This window comes from Anabrus simplex, chromosome 5, assembly GCF_040414725.1.
Source record: "Anabrus simplex isolate iqAnaSimp1 chromosome 5, ASM4041472v1, whole genome shotgun sequence".
Taxonomy (NCBI): Eukaryota; Metazoa; Arthropoda; class Insecta; order Orthoptera; family Tettigoniidae; genus Anabrus; species Anabrus simplex.
The window spans coordinates 23,977,285-23,996,856 of NC_090269.1; the positions used below are offsets into that span (position 1 = coordinate 23,977,285).

At 41.4% G+C, this 19,572-nt stretch overlaps 2 protein-coding genes across 2 annotated transcripts in view; one reads left to right on the plus strand and one right to left on the minus strand.

Annotated features, from left to right (window-relative positions):
• The window catches only part of LOC136874276 (protein twisted gastrulation), a 56,592-nt gene that overhangs the window by 29,472 nt on the left and 7,548 nt on the right, over positions 1-19,572 (minus strand). The window lies entirely within an intron of this gene.
• LOC136874277 (malate dehydrogenase, mitochondrial) overlaps positions 3,773-19,572 on the plus strand; it is a 69,862-nt gene continuing 54,062 nt past the window's right edge. Inside the window, exon 1 of the mRNA XM_067147906.2 lies at positions 3,773-4,270. Coding sequence (XP_067004007.2) covers positions 3,773-4,270 — 498 coding nt within the window. The remainder of the gene's footprint in view (positions 4,271-19,572) is intronic.

Sequence of the window (19,572 nt, forward strand, 5' to 3'; positions counted from 1 at the left end):
AAAGTTTTTCTTTGTTTTTCTTTTTGTTCCTTTAAATGCTATTTGTTCGGGGCGTCGACCCATGTGGATCTTTTGCTCCTACTGGCACCATATTGTGTGAACCTGCGTGTAACTGGAATGGCGGTAGTGTGGAATGTTGTGTGTGAGGAAAGGAAGATTAAGGACGTCACAAACACCCAGTCCCCAGACCAGGGATATTAATTATTGCAATTAAAAACCCTGACCAGGCCAGGAACCGAACCCGGGGCCGCCGGATGACAGGCGGACGCGTCGCCCCCTACACCACGGGGCCGGACGTTTCTCTGTTTTAGTAATGACAAAAATTGTTACACAGTCATTCATTTAGGCCCTTTGTAAGAAAAAGATCGGCATTTTTACATGCTAGTATATGTTTTGTAATCATTAAGGAATAAAAAATCCAAATTTCATCATTTCATTCGTTTTCATTTTACCATGGGTCCGAGGAGAACATATTTTACATGGCTTTACGTCGCACCGACACAGATATGTCTTATGGCGACGATGGGATAGGATGGTAAGGGTTATTCTGCCCGAAGGCAAGTCCGAACCTCCGCAGAGGTGTTCCTGAGCCGGAGTTTACGTATGGTAAGGTGGCCAGTTCCTTTCCGCTCCTCCATTCCCTTACGATGGAATAGGAAAGGCCTAGGAATTGGAAGGAAGCGGCCGTGGCCTTAATTAAGGTACAGCCCCGGCATTTGCCTGGTGTGAAAATGGGAAACCACGGAAAACCATCTTCAGGGCTGCCGACAGTGGGGCTGGAACCCACTATCTCCCGATTACTGGATACTGGCCGCACTTACGCGGCTACAGTTATCGAGCTCGGTGACACAATTTTTAAATATTTTTGAATAATTACTTAGAAATGTACAAATATGTTACATTCTTCACATAATATGTAAAAATATGTAATATTACTAAGAATAGCTGTGCAAAAATATGTAAAATGAAGCACAGGTAAACCATATCAGAATCACAATTCGCCGACATTTTCTGTTGTCTACAAGGAAAGGAACGGCATATGTAATTAAATTACATAAGAATCCGGACCTTAGTTTTCTCTATTACTTCTCAAGATTTTAATTTTTATGTTATTATACATTCAGTATTATAATACATTCACGCTGTATTGAAAAATTAAAACAAGATTACGGTACATCAGTAGGCCTACTCCATGAAAAATGTTTAGAGAATATTCCTAAACTTTCAGGCACGTTTGCAGCATGAGATAGGTCTATGTTAGGCCGCAAATTCTTGAGTCTCAAATTTACGAAGACCAAGAGACGCAACGGCATGATGTCAGAAAAGCAAGGAAACATTTTTGTTAGTTTATAACTTGCTTTACATCACACCGACACAGTTAGGTCTTATAGCGACGGTGGGGTAGGAAAGGCCTAGGCGTGGGAAGGAAGCGATCGTGGCCTTAATTAAGGTACAGGTCCAGCATTTGCCTGGTGTGAAAATGGGAAACCACGGTAAACCATATTCAGGGCTGTCGACAGAGGGGTTCGAACCCACTATCTCCCGAATTCAAGTTCACAGCTGCACGCCCTAACCGCACAGCCAACTCGCGCGGTAGCAAGGAAACAGCTCAGAGGAATCAACTGCTGTACGGTTTACCCTATTCTTCTCACTTCAGGTAAAAGGACGTGGACAAATATTTTAGTACTGGGCTGGTCAGACCGGAAGTGTCTGGCGAGGGTCGACTGGTAAATGGAATGGGGTTACTCAAACGCTGCCGACTTCTACCTGCCGTGAATTGAGTTCTGAGAAAAGAATATATGACCTCTCTGAAAGCCTTTCAGGTACGGACAAGATAAGGTATGCTTGTGAAGCTTCGTCCCTTTTATTATTGCACACATAAATACCATAGGTTGTAGGCTAATTTCGATGAAAACAAAGTGTAGGGCGCCGGCCTTCCAAACTCAAGTTGGCGGATTCGATCCTGGCTCAGTCCGGTGGTATTTCCGGGACAACATCCCGATATACTGGCGTCTTCAAAAACCGTAAAACTGGTTTAGTGGGACGTAAAACCAATAACATAAATTTTTACAATGAACAGAACGTACAGAGCTCTATAAAGTAAAATATATAGTTTTATTTTCACTAAGCTAAGTGGCTCGAGTCGTACAGAGACCTGGTTTTCTGAGCCGGAGGTGGCGGGGTTTGATCCCAGCTCAGTCCGGTGGTATTTCAAGCTTCTCAAATACACCAGCCTCGTGTCAGCAAATTTCTTCTCCTTCCGACACGTTTACGTTTTTTTTTTTTTTTTTTTTAATTTTAGAATTTGCTTTACCGACACAATTAGGTCTTATAGCGACGATGGGATAGGAAAGGGTTTGGATTGGGAAGGTAGCGGCCGGTGGCGTTAATTAAGGCTCAGCCTTGTGTGAAAATGGGAAACCACTTAAAACTATCTTCAGGATTGCCGACGATGGGATTCGAACCCACTATCTCCCGAATGCAAGCTCACAGCTCCGCGACCCTAACCGTGCGGCCAACTCGCTCGGTCGTGTGAGAAGTGAAGTTGCATTTCGTAATACTGAATATTTCTGCCTCTGTGGTGTAGTGGTTAGTGGGATTAGCTGCCACCCCCGGAGGCCCGGGTTCGATTCCCGGCTCTGCCACGAAATTTGAAAAGTGGTACGAGGGCTAGAACGGGGTTCACTCAGCCTCGGGAGGTCAACTGAGTAGCGGTGAGTTCGATTCCCACCTCAGCCATCCTGGACGTGGTTTTCCGTGGTTTCCCACTTCTCCTCCAGACAAATGCCGGGATGGTACCTAACTTAAGGCCACGGCCACTTCCTTACCTCTTCCTTGTCTATCCCTTACAATCTTCTGCGGTTGTCACATTCCCCCGCCGCCTTTAAATATCCGAGAAAATGCAGGGGTAATATACAGAGTGGTCGGAAACAACATGAGTTTTATAGGGTTGGTCATAATGATAAATAATTTGAAAGAAATAATTCGATACCTCGCGCCGTTGTAATTTTATCAGCTGTTGAAGTTAGCCAATCAGATCGCTTCGCGGGCGAATTCAAATGGGCTTTGCGGGGCGGTGTTGCTAAATCTGCACATGACTTAAAACGGGCTTGAAAGCACTAATCGAAGAAAACTAACTTTGCCAGGAGAAAGATTTGAAAACGGACCTCAGAGTTGACAGGATCGCGCCGTAGCAAGTGCGCTACGCTGACACCGGCTGAAACCCTTGGTGCTGATTTCTCAACAGGCTCTCAAGCCGGTCTTAAGCCACATGCAGATTTAGCAAAACACCCCCGCAAAGCCCATTTGAATCTGCCCGTGAAGCGATCTGATTGGTTAAATTCAGTAGATGATAAAATTATAACGGCGTGAGATATCGAATTATTTTTTCAAATTATTTATCAGTATGCCCAACGTTGTTTTCGACCACCCTGTACATCAATAATGGTTCTTTCCGAAAACTGATTAATTGCTCCGTTGAGTACCGGTAGCAATACAAGTTATGTTAACACTCGCACAATAATGATATTCTTGTTGCATTTGTTCTTTAATATTAAGGGTTAGGAATTTCATTGTCACCCCTCCCATGTCACCTACATTCGAGAATACTGGCCACACCCAATATTGCTTAACTCCACAGCTGTAAGTTAAGACACTAAATAGTCGTGCAAATACTGCGGCAGAATCTAGGATATTTTATTTTATTGGTGGTTCTCTGGTATTGTTGATTGTCGTTGCTCGGCAGCGGTGTCTTTAAAATGATTGGGATGACATGCAAGCGATCTTCCGTAAGGCCGCTGGCCACCTGTGGCGACTGGCGGCCATTCCGAGAGCTTTTTATCACGATGACTCGATGGACTGTTACTTCAATCCTCCTGCGAAATTTCCGACACGACGTAGGGAGGCTGGAAAGGTGATCGTTTCCTCCATCAATCCTGCTGCCGTTGGCCCGTGCATTAAACGTTGTCAAGAAGTAAAACAATGTAGGCCTACGGATCGTGCTATGGACAGTACGGATTGTGATGAGGAGGCGGAATGCGAGTCGACTGATTGTCCTGAACCTCGTCGTATTAAGGTGACCCTGTGTGGCTGCAATGGTCGAGTTGGACGGTACGTGGCACTACTACTCAAACAAAGTAGACATATTTCGCAACTGCGCCTCCACGACGTTACTCCAGTGCCAACATATCTAAGTGATCTTTCCCTCATTGACACCGCCTGCGAAGTATTAGTGTTTGCTGGACGACACCAACTTAAAGAGTCTCTTTCGGTGAGTTTTACCATCTTGAGCTATCACTTTTCAGATTACCTCTTCCGTATGATAGATAGCCATTTCTGTTGTGTTAGCCCTAAGCAGTGTAGTGAGTTTTGTGTCACAAATGATGTCGAAAATGATACCATTTTATATGACTGTGAAAATACGTCATTTTGTTGTTATAGAAATGTTGATCAATTATATTTTAAATTTCATGTTTTTTAACATAACGTAATAATATAGGAGAAAATAGTACCACAAAATCGTAAATTGAGAATGTAAAACACCTCTACCGTAAAGTGCGGAAAAGCCGATCAATTATCAATGTTTTTAATCGGGCGCGGCTCCATAATACGATCTGCAGAGATGCAGAACCACCAAAATGAAACACAATATACGGCGATGAGCGATTCTATCCTTCATATTGTGTGTTGTTATCGAGCCAAAGATCGATACCCATTCAGATACCGATGATCTGGCAACCTTGCTTAGATCTGTGAACGGCAGAATATTAGGTTGAAAGCATGAGGGCACGCTTAACTACAGCTTTCTTCGATAGGTGGCTAAGAGTCGCTCATAAGGTTCTGTATGATCTACACGCCTTGCAGGACGACTGGCCTATTCAGTGTACTGGAGGAGCTGTGTCGCTGAGACGTCGAAATTCTCGGAATCATGGAAATTCCTCCACAAGCGCGGCTGTAAATCACACGCTCTCCTCTCTTGGACTATCAGTCTCTTTGGGACGACCTTGTCTTGCTGGGTGTGAAAGGAAGGGCGATAGATACAGAGTGGGTCTCGGCCCATAAGTGGCCACGGCTGGTCCAACAGTTCTGGACTCTGACCGGTTAACCGAGCAGAGGAGGGGTGGTATCGGCTCTACCGTGGCTCTACGCCTCTGCATTCGGGAGACGGGACAGGGCTGGACCTCACGGCTGGCCCCAACCATCGGCTGTCCTGAGAATGGTTTTCCGTGGTTTTCCATTCTCCTGCACTAAGCCGAATGCCGGGACAGTTCCTACCGCCAACCCCCTCACCTTCTCCGAGCATCTTCTTCACCGTAACAAATCTCCCGGCCTGAGAGACGGCGTCACCGTGTAAGAGGTCGCCTCCCCCTTCAGCGGAAGAATCAATCAATCACTACTGATCTGCATTTAGGGCAGTCGCCCAGGTGGCAGATTCCCTATCTGTTGTTTTCCTAGCCTTTTCTTAAATTATTGCAAAGAAATTGGAAATTTATTGAACATCTCCCTTTAACTCCCCTTCCTATAAACGAATATTTGCCCCAATTTGTCTCTTGAATTCCAACTTTATCTTCATATTGTAATCTTTCCTATTTTTAAAGACACCACTCAAACTTATTCGTCTACTGATGTCTGCCCATGCCATCTCTCTACTGACAGCTCGTAACATACCACTTCGTCGAGCAGCTCGTCTTCTTTCTCCCAAGTCTTCCCAGCCCAAAAATTGCAACATTTTTGTAACGTTACTCTTTTGTCGGAAACGTTTTAGTAGTAGTAGTGTGAAAGGAAATAAAGGCCTTTAGACCTGGCTTGACGATTTGTATTGAAATGTCACTGCAGTTACATAGCACTGTGGTGGATAATTATTTCAAGGGTTTAAACTGACCTCCTTTCGACAAAGGTTTTAATACGTAGGTAGTCCTTTGCCGGGCTGAGTGGCTCAGACGGTTAAGGCGCTGGCCTTCTAACCCCAACTTGGCAGGTTCGATCCTGGCTCAGTCCGGTGGTATTTGAAGGTGCTCAAATACGACAGCCCCGTGGCGGTAGATTTACTGGCACGTAAAAAACCTCCTGCGGGACTAAATTCCGGCACCTCGGCGTTTCCGAAGACCTTAAAAAGTAGTTAGTGGGACGTAAAGCAAATAACATTAATTAATTAATTAACAGGTAGTCCTTTACTCTTCGTAATACAGCTGGTAAGATGAGACAAGCCGTGAGATGAATTACATCAATACTGAATGAACATTCTACAAGAAATCATGAAGATGTTTCTCCGTAATGATAGAGAATTCTTCGAAGTTAGGTAGTTATGAAAATGAAAACGGAAACGTTAGCATTATCAGACGCTGTTCCTCTCCATTAAGAAAACCGGCTCCCAAAGTTGTACGCAGGTCTCAGAACCTCTGTAAATATGAGAGTGGTGATACTAGATCAACATTTTTTCGATAAGCGAAAGAAAGGCCTGATTTCTTGTAACTTTTTAACTGTTTTTTGTACAAGTCAGTAATTTATATCCTTGAAGTCCCTCGAAACCAGGGTCTTAAAAATTGAGATGTATATGTACCTGTATTTTTTCTGTAAATTTTCGGAAACTTCAAAGCTGATAGGACATGGAGTAAGGCGTTTGCGCGGGGTTGGAGGACAGGTGCGCATGCGCTCATCTGGCACTTCCCCGTATGAAATACGAATGAAGATTTGTCTATTATATGTAATGCAATGGACTGGGTGCCACCGAGCAGAACTACCAACATAATTCAGCCGAGTCGCCACTGTATTTTATTAAAAGTTATATATTATAACCTGAATTTTGTTCGTGGTGGAGGTTGGGGTGGGGGGCGTGATTAGCTCAGTGGCTTAGCTGCTGGCTCCCCCCTCTCCTCCGGAAGGCTGAGGTTTGAATTCCAGTCAATTCTGGGTTTTCATTTTTTTTAACACGTGGCGTCAGGACATCTGGCCTTAAATTTCGGCCTAAACCAAAACGAACGATCAGCTAGTGCTGAATTTGAATTTTGTGAAAATGTGTTGTTAAAATGTTCAATTTTCCGTCTATTCGGCTGTGTAGGCCTGCGTTGGATTTATTTACCACCTAAAAATTACGATATTTTGAATTATATTAAGCCTGAATCATGATTTTGCTCTCTTTACTAAATTATGCCTTTGCTGGCGAGATGTAGTGTTTACAGTGGGCTATGTCTTCTGGCATGGGCTATATCAAATTGGTTACTTTCATTGACTTGTCTCAGTCTCATCCTTGGCTTTGACAACATGAAAGTGACTGAGGTATGAGCGATGCTAGTAATACCATTCCTTATGCAGCCAGTCCCTGTTATGAATGGTGTGAAAATATCGCTCATAGGGTTGGTTGGTGCGTACATTTCAGTGGGCTTGGCAGACTGATATGTAGTAGCAACGGCTGGCTCGGTGAGGAAAGCAACGGGGAACTACCTCACTCCTCATTTCCATAGTACGCTTCTTCAGCGACGCCTAGGCTATTTATGACAGCTGTTGGCGGAGCTGCAGAGGATCAAACCAGCCTTCGGGCTGAATACCCAACACACATACATTTCTAAATTAAATCAGTAGGCTAATTATCCAAATCCTAATATTCCTCTTTGGCACCAATGAATAAAATTTGGAGTTTTTCGTTTTTATACATACAGTACTCTCTAAGAGAAACATACCTGTATATTCTGTCTTCTCTTTTATTCAACATGGCATTGCTCATAAATTTTGATAGTTTTAGACATCTAAAATGGCTCAACTGAGTTACTAAAATTACAACTAGCGAACTAACATTAATATACTTACTGTAGCTAAACACTTAATTTTAAAGAAGTTATCACGACCTTTTAAGAATTGAAAACAACAACAACGAGCCCAAGTTGAGCAGCAATGTTTTTTGCTACTACTCCACTTGGAATTCGCCGACATTCAAGAAAATATACATACCTACCATGCCTTATATCCCTCCCTTTCTTTTTTATTTGAACAAGTTGATCCTCGTTTACACATATCGTTCCCTAGTAATTTTCGTCTCAACTCACAGAATACCTAGGTCGTTTGTTTGTCGGAAAATTGAATTAATTTTCCATTGCGGATGAATTAAATTAAATAACTCATTAATAAATTTCAACAAAAAGCTAAATAGAAATACTGTGCGACGTGAATTTAGCAGTCCACGCATAGGTGACAACATGTGGAGACTTCAACGCACGTGCACACGAAGCCATGTCAACCCTATATAATAAGGTGATATGTGAGAATCATATCGCAGCTTAAATATACATTTAATACAACTGTTTAAACTCCCGTCCAGCGTCTTATTACCGTACTGTCTTGAGTCATGTCCTAGTTGCTTTACGTCGCACCGACACAGACAGGTCTTATGGCGACGATGGGACAGGGAAGGGCTAGGAGTGGGAAGGAAGCGGCCGTGGCCTTAATTAAGGTACAGCCCCAGCATTTGCCTGGTGTGAAAATGGGAAACCACGGAAAACCATTTTCAGGGCTGCCGACAGTGGGGTTCGAACCCACTATCTCCCGAATACTGGATACTGGCCGCACTTAAGCGACTGCAGCTATCGAGCTCGGTGAGTCATGTCCGGTATAGTGTCGCAGCAGTCTAAGACGGATTGTACCAGTCGTATTAAAAGATGTTTTGGAAATACAGCAGAGCAGCGTTTGAGAGGAAACACTGATTTTTGAATTTGTACGGCATGTACGACTTGTTCAGACCAGTTTAGTGTCTCAGTCGTTATAACATCTAAGTTTTTTATTGACGTACAAAAGTGCACGACAGTATTATTTAACATAATTGGTGATACATGTCTACTTTTATCGACTTAATGGTTATTCTGGTGTGAGTTTTGTTAGGATTTATTAAGAAACTATTATTTTTGGCATAGTCACTGAGTCGCCGTAAGTCAAACTTTATTCTGCCATTGGCTATATATCGTCGTTTGAATGTGAGTGATGATGAAACAGAGGATCATGGTGCGTATGGTGCTTGCTATATTTCCCGTGAATTTATGTTGTGCGAAAATGCGGGAAATGAAATAATATGCGTCGAACGGTTTTATTCCATTTTAAGGCACATACAAGTGAATTGAAATCTGAAAAACCGTTATTGTAGAGAAAAATGCTACAAAGGTGTAATCAAATGCATTATTATGAATATTAAATGGTGAGGGTTAAAGAAGAGATGGTATGTTTTGCAATTGGGCATCAAAAATATTGATTTTACAAGAGTCTAGAAAGTCTAGAAACACTATGATCCAGCACTGAAATTCATTCACAAGATCTAGAAGCCATAATAACAATGAAAATAAATAACACACTAAATAAGCCTTCAAAGGAACCCAGGACCCTCTAAGCCGAAGGCCACTCCGCTGACCATTCAGCCAAGGAGTGTATTTTTAGTCAATGATATTTTTGTATCAACTAGAGTGTTGATATTTCCGTGGTATTTACTTTCTCAGCAACCAAAAGTAAGTTATTTTTCTTAAAAGTTGCTTTACGTTGCACCGACACATATAGGTCTTATGGCGACAATGGGACAAGGAAGGGCTAGGAGAGGGAAGGAAGCGGCTGTGACCTTAATTAATTTTCAACCCCAATATTTGCTCTGTGTGGAAATGAGAAACCACGGAATAAAACACGTTTTCAGGTGTGGTGAGGTAAAAAGAAATGGCGTAAGGCCTCCGGAGAGGCCTGGTGCAGGTCTTTTTCTAGTAGACGGCCTATTAGGCGATCTGCATGTATTTATCTATCTATCTATCTATCTATCTATCTATCTATCTATCTATCTATCTATCTATCTATCTTAATCTGTTTACCCTCCAGGGTTGGCTTTTCCCTCGGACTCAGCGAGGGATCCCACCTCTACCGCCTCAAGGGCAGTGTCCTGGAGCTTCAGACTTTGGGTCGGGGATACAACTGGGGAGAATGACCAGTACCTCGCCCAGGTGGCCTCACCTGCTATGCTGAGCAGGGGCCTTGTGGAGGGATAGGAAGATTGGATGGGACAGGCAAGGAAGAGGGAAGGAAGCGGCCGTGGCCTTAAGTGAGGTACCATCCCGGCATTTGCCTGGAGGAGAAGTGGGAAACCACGGAAAACCACTTCCAGGATGGCTGAGGTGGGAGTCGAATCCATCTCTGAGTGGACCCCGTTCCAGCCCTCGTACCACTTTTCAAATTTCGTGATTGAGCCGGGAATCGAACCTGGACCTCCGGGGGTGGCAGCTAATCACTCTAACCACTACACCACAGAGGCGGACTTTGCAAACATCACTGAAGACTACATTATTAAGAAACAGGTAAATTTTAAGAACAAGGTATACCACATTTTTGCTTTAAACTAATAAAATTTATAAAAAAACATATGGCCATTGAATTGAGATATACTTCTTTATTAAAGCGTAATGTTAAAATATGCTCTGTTGCTAGATTTTCAACCCATTTATTACATGTTAAAAACATTAAAATAGTCTATGTTAGTATGTTGTCTGACGTGCCACGCGTGTCACCTAGTGGTACGCATGTCCTAGGTTCTCCGGATCCCAGTTCTAGGGGCTCTGTCGAGTGGCGGTCCTCTTTCCGGCCTTCACGGAGAGAGGCCCTAGTTTTGCGTAGGCTGAGGATAGGTCATGGGAGATCTACGCACTCTTACCTCCTAAAGAAGGAAGACCCCCAGCGTGTTCTTGTGCTACCGAATTCACCGTGGTCCACAGCCTCACGGAGTGCGCCGATCTCTCTGGCCTAAGAAGAACCTCAGCCTGTAAGAGACAGGTGGTGGTGGTGATTATTGTTTTAAGAGGAAGTACAAGTAGGCAACCATCCTAGCTGAATACTGCTGATCTCGTCATTCGCTTTATGTGTTGTTGTTTGAGTCATCAGTCGTCCGACCTCTTGGCTGAATGGTCAGCATTGAGGCCTTTGGTCCCGGGTTCGATTCCCGGCTGGGTCGGGGATTTTAATCGCTGCTGATTAATTCTTCTGGCTCGGGGATTAGGTATTTGCGTTTATACCAACACTCTACTCTTCATATTCAGACATACCACACTGCCAACCACCACAGAAACACACAATAATGATTACATCCCTCCACATAGGGTTGGCGTCAGGAAGGGCATCCGGCCTTAAAACGGATTCATATCAGCATGTGCGAGACAGTGTTCACCCGCGACCCCACCGGTGTGGGAAAAGCGGTAGAAGAAGAGGAAGAAGTTTGAGTCATCCGTCCATGGACTGGTTTGATGCACCCTATCCTGACCTAACCTCTTCATTTCTACGTAACAACTACATCCTACATCTGCTCTAATTTGCTTGTCATATTCATACCGTGGTCTACCCCTACCATCCTTACCACCTTCACTTGACTTAAAAACAACTGAAAATGAAATGACGTATGGCTTTTAGTGCCGAGAGTGTCCGAGGACAAGTTCGGCTCGCCAGATGCAGATCTTTCGATTTGACTTCCGAAGGTGACCTGCGTGTCGTGATGAGGACGAAATGATGATGCAGACGATACATACACCCAGTCCCCATGTCAGCGAAATTAACCAATTTTGGTTAAAATTCCCGACCCTGCCGAATATCGAACTATGAACAAAGGCCAGCACGCTAACCATTTAGCCATGGAGCCGGAAAAAAATGAAGAAGTCGTAAGATGTGTTGTATCATTCTACCTCTTCTTCTCATCAAATTTAGAAAAATCGATCTCCTCTCACCAATTCGATTCACTAACTCTTCATTCGTGATCCGATCCAACCATCTCACCTTCAGCATTCTTCTGTAACACCACATTTCAGAACCTTCTATTCTCTTTCTTTTTGAGCTAGTTACCGTCCATGTTTCACTTCCATACCACTCTCCAGACGGAAGTATTCAAAGTACATATCTTTCTAATTTGTATAACAATGTTCGAGCTAAGCAAATTTATTTTCTACCGGGCGAGTTGGCCGTGCGCGTAGAGGCGCGCGGCTGTGAGCTTGCATCCGGGAGATAGTAGATTCGAATCCCACTATCGGCAGCCCTGAAAATGGTTTTCCGTGGTTTCCCATTTTCGCACCAGGCAAATGCTGGGGCTGTACCTTAATTAAGGCCATGGCCGCTTCCTTCCAACTCCTAGGCCTTTCCTATCCCATCGTCGCCATAAGACCTATCTGTGTCGGTGCGACGTAAAGTCCCTAGCAAAAAAAAAAAATTCTTAAGAAAGGCCTTCCTTGCTTGTGCTAGTCTGCATTTTTTGTCCTCCTTACTTCTGCCATCATTAGTTATTGTACTACCCAAGTAACAATATTCATTTACTCTCTTTAAGACTTTAATTGCAAATCTAATATTTCCTGCATCGTCTGGCTTCGTTCGACTGCACTCCATTACTTTTGTTTTGGACTGATTTATTTTCATCTTCTTCGTTTCATGTATGGGAGTGGATTAATCAAGGGCGTATAAATTTCAAGTGTTCTGTGCCCTTTCGGTTTAATAAAATAATTTTCGTTTTACTTTTAAATTAATTTTCAAATTCTCCCGTCGAATAAATAGTTTTATTTTATTTCAATATTTGTTTTCATTTAACTTGTTCAGAGAGGATGATTATGATTACCTAGCTGTACTTCCTCTTAAAACAAAAATCACCACCACCACCTCAGCTTGGGAGCGTACAGTGGCAACTACGGGTTTCCGAGCTGAATCTAGCATTGCTTTTACTGACGTGTGCTAGGCATCCTACTTCCTTTTTCCTGTCCGATCTCCCACGGTCAACTCTCGTTTTCTTCCGACCGCAACGGTATTAGATTTGCGAGGCCTAGGGAATCTTTCATTTTCATATACACATCTACTGTATGTCATGATGGACGCCTTTCTCTTGCCGATACTTTCATTTATCGAAGAGTTGTACCTGTACGCAGAGTTAAGAGTTAAGAGGAGATGGTCGCATTGTAACTCTCATTAAAACAATAAGCACCACTACCACCTCCACCACCTGTTCTCCATGGATCTCTGAATCGGTCATGTCTGGGATTATGATATCGGGAAGGTAAGTACACTAGGATGTGCAGTTCTTTACGGAACCTATTGTAGTTTTATTGTTTTCTGTCTTTTATGTGTCTTTTCCGTTGATCTGGATAACATATAATGCATCCCACTGAATTCATTGTTACTAGAATTTTGTGTGTTTGTTAAAAATGAAGCCATGTTTTCCAGTGTTGACTTAGTTAAATGTAACGAAGGCTTTTCAGTCTGTCAAACACACAGCAAATACAATGTAAATTAAAACACTATAAACATATCTGTAAAACACACACTAACATAAAAAGAATGACATGTTTCGTTCTACAAGAACATCCTCAGATTCTATCAAATCACTTAAAAACAAACTTATATATGTACAGTATTGTTTACGTAGCGTAAACTTGTCAATGATAGAGATAACATGAAACAGTAATGATAAAAATAAAATATATACAATTATTAATATAATGAAAAACTTACGTATTTATCTAGACTGCCGATGTTAAGTCCGTTGTCACCAACGGATAACATATAACATGTCATCAATAATTGTATATATTTTATTTTTATCATTACTGTTTCATGTTATCTCTATCATTGACAAGTTTACGCTACGTAAACAATACTGTACATATTTATAAGCTTGTTTTTAAGTGATTTGATAGAATCTGAGGATGTTCTTGTAGAATGAAACATGTCATTATTTGTATGTTAGTGTGTGTTTTACAGATATGTTTATAGTGTTTTAATTTACATTGTATTTGCTGTGTGTTTGACAGACTGAAAAGCCTTTGTTACATTTAACACTAGAATTTTGTGTTCAATTAATTTTTTACAGTTTTATTCCATATCATTTGCAATGTCATGAGTACATTGGCAGTTTTAAAAAAAATTATATCATAATTAACGCGTTCATGGTGGTGGTAGGAATGAAGTTATTAAGTATGGCCACGCACTTAGTTAAAATTAAGCCTTAATGCGAAGCAAATCATGTTGTAAATTTTGAGCGAACTGTATTTCTAAGAAAGATAATTGTAAGGAATTACAGACAGCAATTAGGAGATGTGAAAAGTCGGTCTTTGAGACGACTGCAAGCAGGCATGTGAAAAAAGAAACAAACGGGAACTCACGGGGAAATATAACCATAATACGAAAAATTACCGGAAAATGACAAAAAGCCAAAAGTTTACTTTATATGACCCTTGAAAATTGCATAATTTTAGTCACCGCAGATAAAATCATGCTTAACTTGTATTGTACATCGAAATAATATAAAGAAATAAAATATGACATGTCATAAACATTCGGACCCTATTCATCACATCTGCATGGCTTATATAGGCACTTACAAGTGGAATGAGCAAATGGTATTGCATTTTCTTCGCATTTAATATTTTATCAGACTTAATTGTAATCAAAAATATAATCCGTCTCCCATGTACACAACCTACGGGTACCCACAACAAATATTATACTGTATCTATAGGTTCGATAGCTTTTGAGAAAACTGTATAAGCGAGGAACTTATACAATACCATATGCTTACTGTACGCCTCAAGAGTTGAAAATTTAATTTGAAATTAGCGCGATCTTGAAAACTCTGTTGAGACCTATATTTGTTACGATACAGGGGTCGATGACCTCCATGTTTGGCCCCTTAAAATAACAATTATCGTCGTCATCATCATCATTATAAAAGTTACGTTTTAACACTTTTAATGAGAAAATATAAGGTAATCAGTTCAACGATTCTTAAGGCTATAATCCAGACGCTTACAATGACTCTCCTCTACATTTTTCTGATGTTTTTACATTCGATCTTAGGAATACCACCTTCTTGAGACGTTGCGTCTTTCACAGTTCCAGTTACTAAAAGTATGCGATGACAAATAGCATAGTAATGCAAACGTAAATAGAAGACTATCAAGTAACATTTACATACTGGTAAGCGAGGAACATGAAACTCAATATAGTCACCTTCGTTCTCGAGTCTGCTAAAACGCACACCGTGCTCAATGTAACTGCACCGTGCTAGTACTGTATTGGGAAATCAGGCTGTCTTAAATCCTGGCCTTTATGAAATATAGCGGTCATTTTTTCAACCAGATTTTCTGTGTCAACCCGAGGGTGCCCATCGAAATCCACTACAATTGAGGCGGTCGACGTAAAAAGGGCACATAGACCTATGGTCCCGTTTTACGCATAATACATAGGTTTGTCCCCCATTTTCTCTAGTTAATAATGGCAAAAGATTCAGGGGAATATCTTGAAAACTGATGTTGTTACACCTAACTTATTTAAATTTAGCCGTGCAACTTTTCCCAGTTCGTGATCACAACTTCTCACAGTATGATAGGAACTTAGGACTTGTACATTAACCAGAAAGAAGTGATTGGGAATGCCAAGCCTTATCTTACTGCAGTGGTATTATACCGCAGAAACCCTTCTCCATTTTTGAAGTTGGATGTGGACCTATTGCCAGACTGGGGTAAATTTTTATCTCCATTCTTTCTGAACAAGCCAGTATACAGAAATAATGTCCCATTCACAATAATGCAGTATGTGATCATAAACACAGTGAGAGTTTCTCACATCTTCACTGCAAATTTCAACCTTTTAGCATTTGGAAATTTCCCTATTCTATCTATATACAAGAAACAACACCATTGGAAAGACCGCTCCCGCGGACATCAACCAAAGGAAAGTGAAGGATATAAGAACCAAACAAAACCAAACCCCATGGCACTACAGCCCTTGAAGGGCCTTGGCCTACCAAGCGACCGCTGCTCAGCCCGAAGGCCTGCAGATTGCGAGATATCGTGCGGTCAGCACGACGAATCATCTCGGCCGTTGTTCTTGGCTTTCTAGATCGGGACCGCTATCTCACCGTCAGATAGCTCCTCAATTCTAATCACGTAGGCTGAGTGGACCTCGAACCAGCCCTCAGGTCCAGGTAAAAATCCCTGACCTGGCCTCCGGGTAAGAGGCAGGCACGCTACCCCTACACCACGGGGCCGGCGAAGGATATAAGAAGCTTGTGAAAATTTGTATCTGAAGATGATACTGTGTTTATTGAGGGGATGATAAACCAAGACTGAAAAGTAAATGAAGTAGGACCTTCTGGCATTATTCTCTGACAATAATAATAAACCAAGACTGAACAGAAAATTCTATTCCCTAACAATACTGACCTACTGTAACCACTTAATTTTTGCACAAACTCAATCTTTGGCATTAATATTGGATTACATTTAATTTAAAGCACTATATTTAAGTCTTGTTTATTGAATTTTAGCACCGAAAATGCTGTTCGCGTAAAAAGGGCTCATAATATTGATTTAAAAGTTCTTATTTATTTAATTCATGAGCCATTTAAGTCACATTTTACATGAATTATTCATATCTGAATTAAATATTCTAAATAATGAGAAACACTATAGTATGGAAGAGAAATAAGCACCGAAGAAAATCAAAAATAAATATTTAATTCCCTTTTTTCTCCAAAGTGAGTTTTCACCTATGCACCCTCAATTGATCCTATAGTAATACGGTTTATAAAAATAGAATATAGTTGTATTCTTGGATATTGAAAAGGCATATGATACCATGTAAGCAAATATAAGACACGGAAATAATTGCCAGAAGATATTATACAGTAATTCGAGTAAAACAACTATATCGAGGAACAAAAATCTGTGTGCAAAGGAGGCAAGTCAAGTTGTTTCAAAACCGAGAGCGGAGTCCAACAAGGAAGTTGTCTATCACCACTTATCTTCATTATTATAATGGACGAGATTTAAAAAGCAGTAAAAAGGAAGGATCAAACAACAAATGTGTTCGTATTTATTAATGAAGTTATGTTACGGGGTGAGACAGAAGCAGAAGTACAAACTAAACTGAATCTTTGGCAAGAAGAATTCAAATATTATTTTATAATTGACTAGCTGATGTACCCGTGCTTCGCTACGGAATTCTCAGAAAGATCGTCTTTGTCGTTTTCCCAACTGAACTCAACATACGACATTACAACGGACGCCGGTAGCAATGTTATCATATAAAATACTCGATCAAATGAAAAATCGCACATTTTCTCACTTTTAACGAACAGTACTACGCTGCCGATCTGACAGACCAAAGTTCCAGTGCTGGAATGACAAGGCTGCAGAGAGTCGCGAACACTTATCTGCCGTTATTCCGTTAAATGTACACACTGCTCATGCTAATCAGTGCCTCAGAGTAGGGATTGAATAACTGGGATGCTCTGACGAACCAGTGTGTTATCTACCGGTAGTACCAGAAAATTTATGAACCATAGAAATGGCGCTAAAGAACGGAGAGCTAAGATCTAACTCCCTAGTTACTTCCCGCCAATATTCAGGCAGGCTGTTATACTCAGTACGCAGCAGTAATCCCATCTATCAGAGATGAGTAACAACAGAAGACACAAAGCACATCACAACAAACAATGGACAATGTAATATTATTGTTGATCAGTTTTATGAGCTTTCTGTATTGTAGGCTTTCACATTTAGTTTTCTTCCGACTCTGTATTATTAGGGCATCTTATAAAATTATTTATAGCGTAGACTGTAGTTCCTTATTTCCCAACTTTACATACCGATTTTCATTAAAATCTGTTTACCCATTTTCTCGTAACTCGGCGCTGATATGTACTTAGCAACAAAAATCCAAATTCATGAATATCTCTGTTATCGTAGCCAATACGGCAAAAATATGAGCGGAAATTTAACACTATATAACTATATCGATAGGACCACTAACATAAATATTTGAGAATTACATTTTAGGCCTTCCCCTAAACTACCATTTCACTCAGCGTGAATAAAATTATTTATGGCTTAGATCGTAGCGACTCATTCCCCGACTTTACACACCAATTTACATTAAATTCTCTTCAGCCGTTTTCTCGTAATGCGCGTACATACATTCATACAGGCAGACAGAAATGACGGAAAATTTAAACGTGCATTTCCTCGTTACTGTGGACACGACCGATACAGAAATACAATTCATTTTAAATTCTCAGCAATGTACAGACCAAATTCTTATTTTATATATATATAGATATAGGCCTGAGTAGTACTGTAGTGTAGTTATTTTATTCCTTAGTATCTTGCTTGTTATACGTAGTATACTTGTACGTAGCATTTCTTTACCTTGAGTTTTTTAAATTCACAGAATATGTTATTTTTATTGATTCTGTTTGAAAATATTTCATATTTCTGTGAATAAGAAAATAATGGCTGGGGAAAGCAGTTGTAGGGACCAGTGGCGTATGCTGGGATCAAGACGTGGGCTACCACTAGACTTAGGTTACCCCTTTTCGATAGTTGGTTTAGTGAACGTCAAGCCTTAAGCGTTTTGAGCTGCAGCCAATAGCCAACAGAGAAGCCTGCTGTGTTGTCAAGGCTGCTTCACAAGCTACTGCGTAGGCCTCTGCCACTGCCAATACTCAACACCTGATCAGTCGAGATGGTAGCCTAAGGTTTAGCAAATTGAAGTCCGGCTTTGTGGCTAAATGGATAGAATGCTTGCTTTTGGTCCGATGGCCCCGGTTCAATTTTCAGAATCAACTCCTCATACTGTTAATTCCCTGGCTTGGGGACTGCGTGTTTATGACATCTTCGCTATTCATTTTATCCTCATTCGGTCACCACCAAGCCCAAACAGATGCCATGCACCATTAATGATGATGATGATGATAATAATAATAATAATAATAATAATAATAATAATAATAATAATAATAATAATTTCTCAGCGGTCGTACCCATCGTTCACTGGTTAATTGGCTTCCTCAGGAGATCAGTGGTGGTGTCCGACCCATGATCATGAACACTAAACCTGAAAGATTGCATTTCATTTTAGCAGATCTATCTTTAAAAATAAAACTATATTACTCCTATAACAGCAGCCCTGCAGTATCTTCCTACAAGGATGTAGAAGTAAACGGGAGTGTTAAGTCAGAAGGATGAGGTGAGGAGGTATATACGATGAGTAACGCATGGTTGATAGCAGTGGCGATCTGACGGACCTATCCTTCCCGGCCCCGCGCCTATCAGGCATACAGCAGGAAGCCGCGTGCCGTGAGTCGAGGGGAGAGGGACGAGAGTCTGGGCTGCAATATCAGTCTTCGAAGCCTTGTTCTCAGAAATACGTGCGGCGTTATTTTTCTCATTGCTTTCAAGTTCTGTAAATGGAACAATGTGTCATCTCATTTGAGGTTTGGGCTTCACTGATAGCCTTGGTAGCCCTCATTATACGCCACTGGTAGGGACTGTTGTTGTGAGTGAGCATTAAGGAGTACGATGGAAGAGATAGTGACGTTGCGGGAGATAATTAGGCTTTTAACAGAGGACAGGAATGAAGGTAGGTCTCCCTCAATCAATATACACGGTTCACTAGGTAGGCAAGAGGGAGGGAAAGGAAGGGGAAGCCAAGTGAGCTAATGTTTTAATAGTAATGTTATTTGTTTTTACATCCCACTAACTACTCTTTTACGGTTTTCGGAGACGCCGAGGTGCCGGAATTTAGTCCCGCGGGAGT